The sequence below is a fragment of the Athene noctua genome, chromosome 22 (genome assembly GCF_965140245.1).
Source record: "Athene noctua chromosome 22, bAthNoc1.hap1.1, whole genome shotgun sequence".
NCBI classification, from domain to species: domain Eukaryota; kingdom Metazoa; phylum Chordata; class Aves; order Strigiformes; family Strigidae; genus Athene; species Athene noctua.
In genome coordinates, this window is record NC_134058.1 from 4,049,439 (window position 1) to 4,065,791 (window position 16,353).

The 16,353-nt window shown below is 49.8% G+C and overlaps 1 protein-coding gene across 1 annotated transcript in view; it reads left to right on the forward strand.

Moving 5' to 3' along the window:
* NOC2L (NOC2 like nucleolar associated transcriptional repressor) overlaps positions 1 to 16,353 on the forward strand; it is a 53,961-nt gene that overhangs the window by 22,623 nt on the left and 14,985 nt on the right. Inside the window, exons 13-16 of the mRNA XM_074924578.1 lie at positions 2,566 to 2,679; positions 2,849 to 2,950; positions 8,340 to 8,483; positions 14,597 to 14,710. Of these exons, the coding sequence (XP_074780679.1) occupies positions 2,566 to 2,679; positions 2,849 to 2,950; positions 8,340 to 8,483; positions 14,597 to 14,710 (474 nt within the window). The remainder of the gene's footprint in view (positions 1 to 2,565; positions 2,680 to 2,848; positions 2,951 to 8,339; positions 8,484 to 14,596; positions 14,711 to 16,353) is intronic.

Genomic DNA, 16,353 nt, shown 5'->3' on the forward strand with positions numbered 1-16,353 from the left:
AAAGCTCTGTGTCCTGCTGGGAGCTGGCCTGGGGCAGCCAGCTTTGGGGGATCAAAGCAGATGCCAGGAGGCTTTTGCTAAAGCCTGAGAGAAAGAAGTGGGGGGCGGATGGGGCGATACAGGGGGAGGAGGGCTGTGGGTGCAGAGTTGGGTCTCTGGTTTGTGCTCTGGCAAGTGTAAACTGTATATCTGAGCACCCTTCTAACTAGCCACATGGAAATCGTCTGTGAGCTTGAGGTTGCCAAAAATACTTCTCCTTCCTGCTTGTGTTGTCCTGTCCTTTCCTCTGTCTGCTAGTGGTTATCACTTAAGCCAAATTGTTGGCTTTTGACATTTTCTGGCCCCGCAGTCCCTCATTATCGCCTTTCCACCCTGCCACAGGATTCCTAGACATCAGTCGTCCTCTCCTTCAGTCTGGCTGTTAGCTGTTCCATTCTGCACAGTCTTGAGATGGGAACCACATTTTCCCTGCTTCCTACACATCCTGACCGGCTCCCTAGCACCTCCTGGAAGAGTTTCAAAACCTCTGGTTGCATTTCCCTGCTTGCCTAGCGGCATGTTAGGATCCCACAGAGCCTGACGCCTTTTGCTTTAATGTGTCTGACCTCAGGGATCAATACTACTGTTTTGGCCAAAGAAATAACCGTGCATAACGAGGTTTATAGCATCGATTCCCCAGGCTAGGGCTCTTTGTTTTCACAAGCCACCAAGCTTGTCCCTCCCTTCCAAATAACCTGGATTGACAAATAAAATGTAAAAAATCAATAGTCGTCTCCATGCTTTTCTGGCCTGGGGGCATCCATGTGACCTCAACACCCTCCCTTTCCTCCTCACCCTGTAGCAATCAGTGTGCTGCATCCCCACGTTGCTGGGCTGGTTGAGGTCTGATGATAAATGTGTTGCTGCTCGCATAGAGGGAATAGAAATTTTTTTCCTTCTCAGGAATGTGATTTTAAAAAGTGTTGGGGAGGGGGAGAGGAACTGTAGGCTGCTTTTGAGGTGTTCAAAAATGTGAGTGGGCAGGATGTGCTCTTCATCAGCCCCCCTCAATGGTTGTCATCAGATATGCAAATGATTACAATTGTTGGATTAATTTTACTCTTTTAAAAAAACGAGCTTGTTAGTGAACCACACCAGTGCTAGTGAACACCTCACTTGATTGCCACTTGTTATCCTTTGATAGGAGTCTCTGGGAATCTGCCCTGGATCAAGTGGGTTTTGCAGTTCTTACCGTCTTTCTCCTGAGGTCTGCTCCTACCAGACTGGGAAAGGGCATATTTGTATTGCTGCTCATTTTGGGAACATTTTGTTCCTTCCTGTATCACAGCTTCCCAGGAAGAGCAGCACAGCACCCAGCCTTAGCAGGATAGTGTACCCTGTTGCCTGATGTTTGCCCAGGGCAGTAGAGACCAAGGCACATTCTGGTTGTAGCTGGTTTCAGCTGAAGGTTGCTTTCCTGTGTGCCAAACGTCACCTTCTGGGGAAGTAAAAAATGGAAATTCTCATTGATTTGTGTTACCTTTCCCCAAGTGAAACTGGGAAACTCCTCCCAAAAAGGAGAGAGCAGGGGAGAGGCTTTCATAGTTCTTGATCTTGATTTCAACTTAAGTTTTAAGGCAATAATGGCTTTCCTTAATTAAAACCAAACTTGAGATGCCACCCTGGAGAGCCAGTCACACACATGTGAGCTTCCTCTCCACTTCTTTCTACTATGTAAGCTTCATATCTTCTGTTTCAGAAATACTCGTCTCCACAACCATTATCACTAAACAAGCTCTGAAAAACACAAAAGCAAAGGTGCAGGTCTGCTTTTTGATGTTACGTACTAGTCTACTGAGTGTCCAGCAGCACCCTAGAGCTTGTGTGCGCTCATCATTTTGATGAACAGGGTGTATGGTCTCCTCTCAAACTCTGGGAAGGTGGTGTTTTTTCTCTGTGTCCCTTGCTGTAAACCGAAATGTGTCCCTGGAGAATCATATGCACTTATTCAAAGGCTGTTCAGTTTTAAGTGGTACAAGGGACGCCAGTGGAAAATGCATTAGAATAGAAACCTTGCCTGGTGATGGGTGTTTGTGAAAAAGACTTACTGGTCTCTCTACTTCCTGGGGTAATTATTTCAGTAACAGTAAAAGGGTAATGGAGTTGATGTAAGTAACACTTATTCTTGCTGTTGAAAAGCTGCTCACCTTAAGGGACAGCTCCGAAATACACTCAAGCTTTGTAGTACAATCGTTGAGCACTAGAAGCATGGGGCGGAGGAATAAACCTCTAGTTTCTTGTGCTGTTGCTTGTGTTGGTTTCCTTTTACCTCACACTTCTGTGGCATCTTTCATACTTGAGTCTCTAAAGCTTCAGGTGTGGTTGGTGTTTGCTTCCTAACTGTCCCTTACTAGGGTATTTATTTAGGCAAGCTGTAGGACAGCGATCAGAACAGGCAAGCAGGAATCAGGATTTCTGGATTGTCTTCTCAGCCCTTCCACCAACTGCATGATTTTAGTTGAGTCGTTTAGTATCTGTTTTGTTTTGCAGTGTGATCATCTTTACACTCATTTTTTTCTGTTGTAGATTTTCCAGCAAGTGGATTTCAACAAGAAGCCAGGACGTATGAGTGCTAAGCCTATAAACTTTGCAGTGGTCTTGAAGCTTTCCAGTGCCAACCTGCAGGAGAAGGCCTTCCGAGTAAGTGGAACCCCAGCATGCAGCAGTGCACAGCTCCTCTGTAAACAAGAATTGTGCTGGCAGTAGGCTTTGTGTTCCTGTCCTGTAAAGCTGGAGACTCATTTCCTAGTCTGGGTGCTGTAGGGTTTAGTTCTGATCTGACATCTCTTGTTTCTGCTTCTCTGCTCAGGACGGACTCATCGAACAGCTCTATGACCTGATGCTTGAGTACCTCCATTGCCAGGCCTGCAGCATTGGATTCCCAGAGTTGGTTCTCCCCACTGTCATTCAGGTAAGGTGTAAGACACTTCACAAATGTGCACAGAGCGGGATACAGTTGTTTAAGCTAACAGTGAACTTAAGGTGGTCCTCACAGTGTGAGGGGAGAGCCGTTTTTACCTCTTCTTAATTACGGTTTTTCTTTGCGTTTTGGGAAGTTCTTGGGGAAGAACAGATGCATTGCATCTAATTCCATCTAGTGAGCCAGCAGTGTGCCCCGGTGGCCGAGGAGGCCAATGGTATCCTGGCTGTATCAGCACTGGCGTGGCCAGCAGGGACAGGGAAGGGATCTGAGCCCTGTGCTCGGCACTGGCGAGGCTGCACCTCGCTGAGTGGGTTCAATTTTGGGCCCCTCACCCCAAAAAGGCCATTGAATGACTCGAGCGTGGCCAGAAAAGGGCAACGGAGCTGGGGCAGGGTCTGGAGCACAGGTCTGCTGGGGAGCGGCTGGGGGAACTGGGGGGGTTCAGTCTGGAGAAGAGGAGGCTGAGGGGAGACCTCCTGGCCCTCGGCAACTCCCTGCCAGGAGGGGGCAGAGAGGGGGGATGAGTCTCTGGAGCCAAGGCCCCAGCGCCAGGCCCCGAGGGAATGGCCTCAAGCTGCCCAGGGCAGGGTCAGGCTGGCTCTGAGGAAGGATTTCTGTGCAGAAGGGGCTGTTGGGCGTTGGAATGGGCTGCCCAGGGCAGGGGGGAGTCCCCGGGATCCCTGGGGGGGTTGAAGAGTCGGGCTGAGCCAGCGCTGAGGGATCTGGTGGAGTTGGGAATGGTCAGGGTGAGGTTCATGGTTGGACTGGAGGAGCTTCAAGGGCTTTTCTGACCGAGATGATTCTGAATTAGGAGCTGAAGGTAGGTGGAAGTGGCTGTGGAGTTACCCACTCTAACTGCTGTAGAGATACGGTTTTGACTAGTGAATGCAGATGAGTTCTTGGTGATTCTGAGTTGCTGTATTGTCTCAGAGCAGTACCTGTGCTCCATGAGCCCATGATTTTCCTTGCCTTGCGGCCTCCCTCATGTGCTCTCCACAAGATGGCAATCTTCCCTCCTTTCATGCTGTCTCCATCAGCTGGGGCACTTTCTCCCCAAGTCTCTGCATAAACAGTACAGTCCTTCTCTCCAGCCCCCCTCCTTGCTGCACCTGACAGCAGTGCTGCAGAGTCGTCTCCTTTGCCTCCCTTGCATTCCATGGTGCAGGGTGTTCTTCCCAGCCACTTCATGTTTACATACTTCATTGTCCAGAAAAAAACTGCCCAACAAACAGTGCTCTGCATCTGGCTGTATTGTGTATAATCCTTCCCTAATACCTTGCTAGCTGGGCAGCTTGGGTTTTGAACGAGCATCAATCTCTGTTTTGAACAGTAAGATTGCTCAGTGCAGACGTGTTGGAACTTGTTGCCTCCCTTCCTCTGAGTCCTCTCTATTTTTAACCCAGGAGTGGCAGGTGTCGTACAAGCTTGGCAGAGGGCTGCTGTCGTATCCTCCGTGGGGACAGGAGCCTCTGCTTTGCTTTGGTGCTTGCTGTGAGACCCCGTGTCTGCATACCTTGCTGCCACGGCAGCTCCGGTTTTGACGTGGGAGCCGTGTCTCGGTCGGGACCACATCTTGTTTCTGCTGTACGTAACAGGCTGGCATCTGTCAGGCGCATGACTCTTGGCTGGGTCGCTGCAGCCTGGCACAGGCCGTTGCCTGGCTGGCAGTGGGCTGCTTTGGCTAATGTGAGCTGACAGGCACTCTCTGTGCTAGGAGAGCAGCTCCTGTGCTTGCTCTCGCCTTGCGTGCTTCTCACTTATCGGCAGTGAACAAAGCCCTTTCCTCTCAGCCAGCAGCTGTTGAGAGCATCGAAGCTGTCGGAGCCGATGTTCTAGCTGGAATGAAAAACGGCTGACGGCCCTCTGGCACCGAGCGCCCTGTGGCTTCCAAACACACCCTGGGACCAGCCTGTATTTCTGCAGAGAATTAATGCTATCAGATTCCTATTTGGCTGCCACTAACCGCAGCCTCGTGGCGTCTGCTGGGCTGGGGTGCTGAGGTTAGCTTCCCAAAAATCTCAGAGTCTTCGGGAAAGTGTAGGGGGGAGGCTTTTCTCCTGGAACGGTTCCAGTTAACTGTAAAAATCCATCTGTCCTGATTCTTCCTCCCCAATGAGCTCACGCTTCTCTCAGTGCCGTGTCGTAGGGGCTGTGTTCCAGCTGGCGAGGGTTGTGTTCCTCATCTTCTGGTCAGCGGCTTTGGGAGAAGCTAGGCTGAACTGCCTTCAGACTGAACTTTCAAACCTCCTTGCCTGGAAGGCAGGAAGCACCCCGGCAGATCAGAGAGGAGAGCCAGTAGGGATGGGAGACAGTTCAAAGGCGTCTGTGCTGCCCAGCCGCCGGGACGACCCCCCAGCGGTCGCTGCCTCTGGAGGCTGGTAAGGAGCTCAGAGTGCAGAGCCTCTGGGTCCGGGTGCGTGGAGGAAACCGCCTCTTCCCCCCTCCAGAGCCCTGACAGGCATCACAGGGCAGAGAGGGGACGTTAAAGGGAAAAACTAGACAGGCGTCGATAAGGGGTGGGTACTGCTGGGTGGAGGCAGGAGATGGCGTGGTCTAGGCATGACTTGTCGCTAGACAGAAGGGCAGGAGGTGCTGCTTTGCCTTGCCAGCAGCCACTCCTGCTGCTGCTTGCTCTGTCCTGAGTTGAATATTCCCTCTGCTTTTTGTAAACAACGGATTGGGCTTGATTTGGGTTCCCTGCAACGCACACGCCCAGCTGCTCATTTCTAGTTCCCTGCGTCGTTTACAGTAAGAGGAGCTCTGCTTTTGCTGTGGTCTCTGCTGGTATAAACCATTGGTGTTTAAGGCTGGCACTTCGACAGAATCAATCCCACTAATCACATAGCTGCTTAGCTAGGAACTGATGTGAGATGTTAATGACACACGCACACACATGCGTATGTTCTGATTGCTTTTATTCTGGAGAAATATGGTGGTTGTATTTGGCAGAGCAGAGAAAGGCGTACGCAGAGTCCCTTTCTTTATCTCCTCTATCTTCTTTTACCTTCTTGGTTGTGTTCCCTGCCTCTTAACACAGGACTGAGATCTCATTACATTTCGTTAATATCTGTGGCAGATAGTGGTGGGACTGTGAGGGATTGCAGGGGTAGGAGAGAGGAGGGGGAAGAAGAAACGAAGGCTGTGAGAGCAAACACACAACACCAAACTGCACAGATAGAGCCTGAGATTTTGCAGGATTTCTGGTGACACTTCTGCAGCGAAAGAAAAATGATAATGTATGTGGCAGCGGATGAAATGGATCTGGGGCTGCAGCTGTGGGGATCAAGTGAGATAAATCGAATGACAAATGCATCTCTCAGTGGAGATAAATATTCAGCACCTATAAAAAATAAATATTTTTGGGGGGGGTGGTGTGAGGGTAGGACAGGCTTCACCAGCAGAAGAATAGTTTTGCTGATGGTTTCTTTGTACTTGTTTGATGGGCTGTATGTTTTGTGAAAAGGGAGAAGGTGCTAATTTTAACTCCCATTTTTCTGAATTGGATGTACGATGACAGGTGGGCGTATGCTGGGGATAAAGGGACAAGAGAAGCCCCTGCTGCTAGGCCGTGGGGTACTGTGTGTGGCAGCCAGCAGATCCTGCAGCAGTATACCCATCAGGAGAGCAGTGTCCTGACAGAGAAGGGGCTGGGTGTGACTGTCACCTCTTGATTAAAACCTACCCACTCGGCATGTAAGATCAAGCCAACGTGTAGGCTTGACAGGAGGGAGACATCTTCTTCCTTCCCCCAGTTCCATCTTTTGAGGCAGAACGTTTGAAGCCATAAGTAGAAAAGGCAGTACTGCATTTGCTGACTAGAAACCCTTTATCTCTGTCATGATAGTATCTGCAGGTCCCAGCTGAGATGAAGGTTCTATTGTGGTTAACCATTTTCTTTTGCCTTGTTGGATCTCTTTCTCTAAATCAAGTGTCTGTGAGGTGTCTGTGTGTGCATATATATGGGTCTAGCAAAGAGCTTGGCCTACAGAATTTGGACAGCACTCCAGAGGCTTGCCTTGGAGTTGGTGAAAGCTGTTAGCAGACAGTGTAGTAAACTGGAATTCAAGCCATGAGTCAGTCTGGACACCTCCATCTCTCTGTCATCAAGAGCATCCACTGCTGCCTCAGCTTTTAGTTTGGAGGTGTCAGAACAGTGCAGTGGTGTGGGAGGGTGGTTTGTATTGGGAGGGGAAATGTTTGGTAGGGAGAAAAGTTTGCTTGAGGACAAGGCTACTGAGATAAAAAAGAGCAACGCAAGATGTGCTGTTTGCAATGAAGTCTCATTGTTTGACACGAGTGAAGTGCGCTCTGGGTATGGAGAGAGAGAGGGCAGGAGCAGATTCTCTGGAAGTAGGATGGTCCTTGCCCTTTCAAGGCAGCGGTAGGGTTTGTGGTTTCCTGGCAGACTGGCTCTTGTCCTGAGGGTTACACATAAGGCCTTGGGTCTAAAATAAAGAACTGTTTAGGCACATGCTGCACAAGTTGTCCACAGAGAGGGTTATTTTGTGAATTTTTGAGTGGTGAGCGTGTGGGTTTGTGCCCTTGAAAAATCAGTGGTGCCAGATGGAGTTGGGTTGGTACAGTCAGACATTAAATAAACTTCACCCCGTGTGACTGCAGATGGCCATCTGTCCTGACCCACAGCTCTGCTGCTCCAGCAACACCAAGTTTCCCCACGGAGCTATGCCAGAGACCCTTACTCCCAGTTCACAGACACTTCTGCCCCAATTTTAAGTCTCTTCTCAAACTCTGCCTTCTCTCCCAGCAATCAGTCTCATCCACAGCCTCTTGTATTCAGTAGTCCCATTCCAGTATTGACTGGTGTTCTATGGTCTTAACCTACAGAAAACCTTTCCCCGTTCTAATCCTGGCTTCCCTGTGCTTTTGGCCATCTAACATCCACGGGCATCATCTGTTACTCCTGGTCTCTGTGCATCTGGTCCACAGTCCCTCTTGCTGCTTGACGGAGCAGGACTGATGCTGTAACTGCAACAGCAGCTAGGAGAGGAGGCCCCAGAGAGCAGAGACTTTTTTTTCCTGTTGACTCCTTGAACTCCACTGATAATTTTTTTTTTTTTTTTTTTCAGAAAGAAGTAGTGTTAAAGGGTGCAAAGAGCTGTTTTTGAGCAAGGTCCCTGTGCTGTATTGCATACAGACATCTGGCTCATCATTGCAACTCTTTGCATCCTCCCAGCCCGGGGTGGCAGGACCCCCAGGGCTGATTAGGGGTGATGCATTGAAGTAGGGTATGAACTGAAGGGAAGAGGCGCCCCATGCTGTCTGTCACTGGGGGTGGGAAATGTTTCTTTGCTGATGGGATCTGTTTATGGAAACTGTTACATTGCTTTCGTTCTTCCTCTCCTTTTCCTCCTCCCAGCTAAAATCTTTCCTGAAGGAATGCAAGATTACCAACTACTGCAAGCCTATCCGGCAGCTTCTGGAGAAACTGCAGGAAAATTCTGCCTACATCGCCAGCAGGCGTCAGAAAGCTGCCTTCGGCGTGGCCAGCAGGGAGTCTGTGGTGAGTCTGCTGCTTCGATTTGGGCTTCCTGGAAAGACAGTCAGGCTCCGGCTGCTGGGGTTGAGCGGGTGGCAGAGGGAGGAGGGACGACGAGATCATGGAAACAGGAGCATGTGGGGTGGGGCAGATGTTCACAAACAACTGAACTCGGCAGGGCTCTGATGCTATAGCTGGCAAGACTGCAGCCAAGAGCCTCATGGAAAACACAATCCATAAATTATACCCTTCTATTATTTATAACACATACATATGCATGGAAGCATCATGCTTTGCTGTGGCATCTCCTTTGCTGAGAACTGGGGGGGATTAGTCTGGAGAAGAGGAGGCTGAGGGGAGACTCCTGGCCCTCTGCAACTCCCTGCCAGGAGGGTGCAGAGAGGGGGGATGAGTCTCTGGAGCCAAGGAGCCAGCGCCAGGCCCCGAGGGAATGGCCTCAAGCTGCCCAGGGCAGGGTCAGGCTGGCTCTGAGGAAGGATTTCTGTGCAGAAGGGGCTGTTGGGCGTTGGAATGGGCTGCCCAGGGCAGGGGGGGGGTCCCCGGGATCCCTGGGGGGGTTGAAGAGTCGGGCTGAGCCAGCGCTGAGGGATCTGGGGGAGTTGGGAACGGTCAGGGTGAGGTTCATGGTTAGACTGGAGGAGCTTCAAGGGCTTTTCCAACCCAGATGATTCTGTGAGGAGTTTCTTAGTTTTCGTCATCACGTTCCTGATGTGTAGGTGCCAGTTTATGCCTAAAGTGATAGGGGGGATTCTGCCACCTCTGTAAGCATGTTATTTCCTCCTGGTTGGTAGAGACCAGTCCCTGCAGTGCAGAACCAAGGCATCAGCAGACTGATATATGGTAGTTTAGGATCCTGAGGCAGACTTTCCAGTTTTCCTGCGCCCTTGTGGAGACAGTGCTATAGAATCAGGAAGGGTACGAGCTGTAAGAACAGTGGTGTGGCATCCTGGGCACTGCAGTTGCTCCTCAAGAGAGGTGCCTGGTGTATTCTATCTGCAGCCTAAGCATGCAGCCTGCTGAGAAAATGCTGAGCGCATTTGACACCTGGAAGAGTTGCAGTGGCTCTTAGCACCTGTGGAGGGGTTGAATTAAATGTCAGGATTCTACCTTAGTGATGAGATGAACAGGAGTGACTAAGGTGGTGATGGAGACCTCCCTCTTCATTTCCTCATAGGAAATGAACCGTAGCACAGCTAGAAAACAGTCTATTAGAGGGTGTGTTAGCTAATAGTTGGCTATCTGGCTAACAGAGATGCTACCTTTCTCCTTGTTTCCCCTGCTCCAGGAGCCTGCCTGCTCTGAGCCAGGTTCTCCAGGAGATAATGTAGCATAAAGTCAGGACATTCCTTTCAGTGTCCTTGCTTGAAGCTCTGTTTTTCCTTTTGCTTTGTTCTATCCTTCTTTGAGGGCATGTTGACCTGACCTAAACTTTGAGATATTTGAAATCCAGTCCTTGTGTAAATGAAGCCAAAGGGAAGGAGGCCTTGTTAATGAAGCTTACTTTGTATGTCCTTTGGGTTGGACATTTTATCTTTGCTTTTTATCCAGTGCAGCAGCCTTTGCAAGCCCGTTAGCAGGGGAACTGTGTGTGTGCATGTCACTCTGTGTGAAGGGAAGTAGTGGGTCGGAGTCTTCCGTGCCTGGCAGGAGAGAGGTGAAAATATCTGTCTGCAAGGTAACTGATGGGTCAGAGTGGTCTCTGGCCACATGGCACCACTGGGAAGTCTGGAGTTGGGCATTGAGAGCTCTACCTGTTGGCATGGAGCTGAGCACGAAGCAGAAGTTGCAGTGCAGGGACTGCCGGAAAATTAGCCTTTGAAATCCTGACATACCAATGCCAGCAGCAGCGCTATTCCGGGATTAAAGGGTTGATGGAACTGGGTTTGAAATGACTTAAGTAGTCTTTGGTTCTGTAAATGCCATTCTGGGTTGGACTGTTTTGCTAAAGGAATTATGCTTGCTGTCTGGAGTGAAGTGGTTAGGGTTTTGTTTTGTATTTTTTGTGGGCGATGCTGTGACCACCCGCCCACTCTGCGGAGGTAGAGGTTTCAGCCTCTAGGGCCCTCCATGAAACAGATGAGCTTGGGATAGTCGTTAGCTAAATAAAACAGGGTTCCCAACAACTCTGCCACTGTCTGCTTTTCCCAGCAACTCTGGCTGCAGTCCCTTGTGTAAGAACCAAATGATTATTTTAACATCTTGCTGCCTGTGTGTCTCCTAGTTGATATTGGTGCACCTGCTTTCCCAGGGACATCTGAGTGGCTGGGTAGCATGAAGCAGGCAGGGTTGGCACTGGGGGGGGGCAGCAACAGGCAGCCTGCCTTGGGTAAGGGAGGTTGGGTAAGGGAGGCAGGCACCAGTTTGCCAAGCCCTGTCTGAAGACAGTTCTGCCATTTAAGGGGATAGAACGATGTGAAGTGCTGCTTGGGGAGGGTGCCTGGATTGCCTGTGCAATCTGTATTTTTGCACTGTGGTGGTGCCCTGTGGGAGAAGGGAACCTTTCTCTTCCTTCAGTTAGCGGGATATCAGTGCTCCTGGGAGCAGAGGAAACAGCCCACTCAGTACTTCTGTGGAGTGGAAGAGCAGTGGTGGCTTATCTTCTGTGCCCAGAGGGCAGGTTTTGTCCCCAGGTGGCCCTGCGTTTTCCCCCTGTGCCTTTGCAAGGAGATAGTGGAGATTCCCAAGAAGGGCTGAAGCTCCCACAGAGACTGGGCTTCCCGGAAGGATTTGGAGTGTCCCTCAAAGTCTGGGTTGAGTTTGCCAGGCTGCCTCAAGATATGTGGGGCATTGGCACTTCTCATGAGCAAACACTGCCAGAAAAGGGAAGGGAAGGGGAGGTATTTGCATGTCCCCCTTGCCAGCAAGAGCAATTGAAAGCAAATGCTCTCTGGTTTTCACATGCATGCATTTGTCTGCTCCACTGTAGGGAGCACAGCCCAAATTTTGAGCCAAATTCTTCCATGCAACATGTTGAAATGTGGCTTTCGTGGGGGGAATTACAGAGTAGTGGTCATGCTTTAGAAAGGTGAATTTTACCTAAGAGTCTATATTATGTAACTTTAAAGAAGAAACAGCCTGGGGATTGAATTTAGTGCTGTGGGGGGAGCATGGTGGTGCAATGTTTAACTTCACATGGAGGGACTGTGGAGGGATCCCTCCTCGCATCCCAGGAGCTGTGGTACGGAGGGATGTGTTCAGCCTGACTTCTTCCATGTTATTTTAAAATTGAAAACTTTTTTTTTGGCGTAAGAAACAGGTCAATATTAGAGAGTCAGTACTTAGAGAGAGTACAATGCTAATAGGTTACTATACTAAGATCTTTGTGAGGGGAGCCAAAAAAAGGGGAGCCTGCAGCTGAAGTTGTATCCAGTTGAATGTGCTGGGCACTGGCTTGGCAGGGGAAAAATGCAGAGAAGGAAAAGGACCTGCAGTGTGTGCTGGGCCGTGTTACAGCTCTGTGGCCCCCAGGCAGACCGTTGTGCTGAGCCCAGGAACTTTTGTTTAAGAACAGTGCAGCCCAGCGGGCTGTCACGCTTCGTGAAATGTGAAGTGAGGGAATGAGCTGATGGAAAGCCTTGCCTCATTTCCATGGGTTTTCCAGATCTTCTGCCTTCATCCCCATCTCACATTTCAGCTGGGACGTGTTTCTGGAGGGTGAGTGATGATCTTTGTTAGGTTTGTACAGGTGCTAGCACTGTGGGCTTGATCTGTGCTGGGTGTTGCCTGACAGCACGGTGATGCAAAAGCACTTCTAGGAGAGCTGCAAATGGTTAAAGCGGGTGTGATGACATCCACTGTCTCAAAATTCCCGTTGAGGTGTTCTGACTAGAAAGATGGGAGCGTTTTAATGGTCTTTTTTATCTGTGGATTCCAGCACACTTTAAAACTAAAGGAGCTGTATCGGAACAAATAGACTTTTGCCCTCTGTAAGAAGAGTCTTTCTCAGAAGCTGTCCATACCAAGCAGCATCAACAAATTGTCTGATTACAGCCGGCAGCCTGATATGAGCCTGATCTATAAATGGGGTGACTTTGTACTCCTCGGGAATGACTCCTCTTGCCGTGGCGGCGGCTCGGATCGGCGGTAAGGCCGAGCTGTCTGCTGGCTGGCGTCTCTGCCAGCCGGGTGAGCTGTGCTGCAGTCAGCCTGCCCGGGAGCAGAGCGCGGGGCGGGCGCAGGCTCCGGCCGCCCAGCCCTGGAGCCGTGCTGCCCACAGTCCTGGGGGGGTGTGAGTCTGGGACCCGTCATTACCAGAAAGGGCCTGTTTGGCTTGATGCAGTATTGACAGCGCCTGTTGTAGGATGCATAAATAGATTCCGTGCCATTAGAGTGCAGGTGACACAAGCCGGTTGCTGTTTAATTGCCAAAGCTCAGCTCCTGGAGACCACAGATCATCTCCGCTCCCCTCCCAGTGACAGGCCAAATCAAGAGCTGGCATACGCTGATGTATCTCAATATATACTGATTTCTTTGCTTATTTGTGTAAGCTGGGAGCTCTGCGCTGCTATCCATCGTTCCTTCTGTCTTGTTCATACGCAGCTCTTTAAACAAACTTCTTCCCACACCCTGGCTCACAGGCTATAGCTGACACACCACAGCTCCCTCATTTTGGGGCTCAGCTCCCCAGAGCAGTTGACTTGAGATCTGCTGAAGAATAGCTGAGCTGCTGCTGTGTTTTCTGCTGTGAGGATGGTCTGGCCTCTTGTGTATTGTGTACACACAGCTGGCCATGCAGAGCTCTGGATTTGTTCTCAGCCCTGGATTCAGGATGCTCTTCTTGGATCTGTGTTGACCTTTGAGTGTATCTGTGCTAACCATTGTTCCTGTTGCTTGTTCCCTTCCTCCTTTGCCCGTTTCAATTCCTACTTGTTTGTCATGTCTTTCTGCTTACATTAGATTGACTTTTTATTGTGGGGTGATGCAAAGCCTCTGGGCACTGTGGTAATCCAGTTAACAGGTACAGTTCCATGTGGGTTTTAAGTTAAAGGGATGTTGGCAGGTTAAGAAGTATGAATTTTAATATGACATACCACCACCCCCCTTTTCAGCACTAGCACACCAAATGATTGAAGCATAAAAGAATTTTTAACCATTTAATTTACTTCCCACAATTTACGGTGTTTGCACGTCCTTATTCTCCCTGCTTGGACAGCGGAAACGGGCTCAGCACTTCTTCCTGCTCTGCTCTCTCAAGGTTGGGATGAGTCCAAGACCCTGCAGGGGAATGTTTGTTTCAAAAATAAACACTTGGCTGTAGAACAAGGGGAACGGGCAATCAGATGTCTTTGGTATGTAGGTCTTGTGTGAGATTTTTCTGTATTTAAAAGCAAGACGTGAGCAGGTGATCAAATGCCTCCATCAATGCCCAGGACAAATTTTGTCCTGATAGGTCTTCTGATCTGTCCCTTGGATTCCTACCTTCAGGTTTCAGTTGAAGTAATTTCTTTTTCATTACAGTAGGCTGCATCATCTGACTTGATTTCTGTGTCAGTGTCTTCTCACTAGAGCTAGAGTAGAAATGAATTTTCAAGGCCAAGATAGTAACAGTGGATCCCAGAAGGCATTGAGCTGATTTTAGGAGAGCCTGCTGTGAGTTCTCAGCAGTTCTGAAAATTAGGCCTCTTCTAGAAGGGTGAAATAGGAATCTGGGAACCCACATTTCAGGCCACTGTGCTAAAAAAATGTGGTGATATTCCATAAGCTAAAGCATCTTATGCACCACCATATAGATGCTCCTTTATGAGGGCTTTATGCTGTCCTTCAGTGCTGTTGGTACCCTGTGCTTCGGTACTGCATAACTAAGCTGTTGCATTGGCCAACCTGTCTATTTAATCTTTTGGCTTGCTTTGATTTCCCTGCAGTGCCCAGGCATTGCTTTGCCTCAGGAGGGTGGTCAGTCACACCACTCCTGACTCAGTAGTTGCTTAAATACCTGAATTCACACCTGGTCCTGCTTGCTTTCTTAGTCATGGTTACCAATTTCCTACCCAGAAGCTGGGAGAAGGTGGTTTGGGGAAGGGTCTTAACCTCTGCTCTTGGCTTCCTGTGTTTGCCAAAGTTGTATTGGAAGAATGCTTTGAAAACCTTTCTTAAATTTGCACCCACTCTCTCCACAGGAACAATGGGAGAAGCAGGTCAAAGAGGAGGGGACACCTCTGACCAAGTATTATACTCAGTGGAAGAAGCTAAGAGAGAAGGAGATACAACTGGAAATCAGCGGCAAAGAGAGAGTAAGAATGAAATGTTTAACATCATCTGTGCCAGGGGAAGCCAAGGGAGCCACGTCCTGGCATCAGGATGGTGCCTGGTCAAAACCAGCTCTGCTGGTGTGAGCTGAAATTGGCTCGAGCTGCGTGAGTGTGTAGGCTGAGTGTTCTTGGAAGGAGCATGAGTGTTGGTTGGATGGCAGCCCGTGCCTTCAGCTCCCTGTGGATTTGTCTTGCTGGGATCTTGAGGAGCAACATCTGTGTCCCCTGCCTTCAGCCTGCCCGTTTGCCCAAGCTAATAGAGGATCGGTGAGAGAGGGTGAAGTAGCTGGAGTGAATTTCCTCCATCCCTGTTTAGGCTCGTGCTGTTCAGGACCCATTGGTACAGCAGCTTTGTGATGCGAGGCTGGGAAGCTGCAGAGAGTAGTGAGAGAGCAACTGTGTGCACTGGCAGGGGTAGTTTGGGTAACAGATTTGATTGTCTGAGCAACTGGGACAGTAGCCTGATTGTGGATGGAATTTTTGGAACAAGCATGTGGCGTAGTTTGGAAGTTTAGACTGTACGCACAGTTCCTGTTCTGTGTGTTCATCCCCACGTTCATGGGCCTTCTCATATTACTTCAGGCAGTTTGCATCATTTCTTGCAAACTCCGTTGTTTTCTTCATAGTAAAACAGAGGGGGTTGAGCTTGTGTAGGCCTTTAGCTCTTTTTTCCAGCTCTGCAGAACGTGACTGGGTTGCCATGTTCAAACCTAACTTTGCAAGCACGCGGGAAGGGGAAGATGCCTCTCAGCAAAGGGAGTCTCAGAGTTGAGCTCTGGCTTGCATTTGCTGATTACAGGTGTGTGGGGGTGGCTGGTTCTGAGGTGGGACTTGCTGTCTGAACAGAAGTGCTCAGACTGCCATTTCCCACAACTCCTGCCCAAGGGAAGGCTCCTTGGCCACTCCTGGTGGCACTGCACTCCGGGATGCAGAAGGTGGGGGTGGGAGCTTGCTTGCATTAGGAGGCTAAAGGAAAGCTGTCTCGGTGCTAATGCAATGAAAGTGGCTGAGCTAGGCTCTCGGCCAGGGAACAGGAAATAGATATAATTGGTGTCTCCAGCATATGGTGGGGAACAATTAAAATAATCGATGGGATGTGAGGATGACTGGCTCTGAGACGAGTCCCAGAGCGTGGTAGAAGACCTGGGAGATCCTAGAAATGCTCAGTATGGTATACCAGCCTGAGATAAGGACAGGAGGCTGAAATTCCCTGGGGCAGCCATGCAGAGGGAACAAAAAGCATGCTTGTTTTCTGTGCAAACCCAGCAGGAGAATGTGGCCTTTGCAGAAAGGAAATTAGAGGGTGGGAGCTAAGAAGCAGTGAGAAGTGATGGCTGTGAGTGGGGCTAATCTCTTGGCCAAAACTGGCCTTGCTGGGTGTGAGCTGAGGCTTTCCTGGTATTGAAGCAGCTATTACAAGGGGAGAGATTAGCCCTTGGTGTAGACAAGCCCCCAGCTCATGGTAAAGGGAGGAGGGGACCTGGAGCTCCTTGGGGTGGGCAGGATGAGCTGAGGTAGAGAGCAAAGCAACCCTTGAGGGGGATGGCTTTCATATAGAAAGGCTGAAACCAAGGGAAGTCTGAAGGGCAGTGACAGAGACTTGTTTTCTCTTGGAGAAAGTGGGC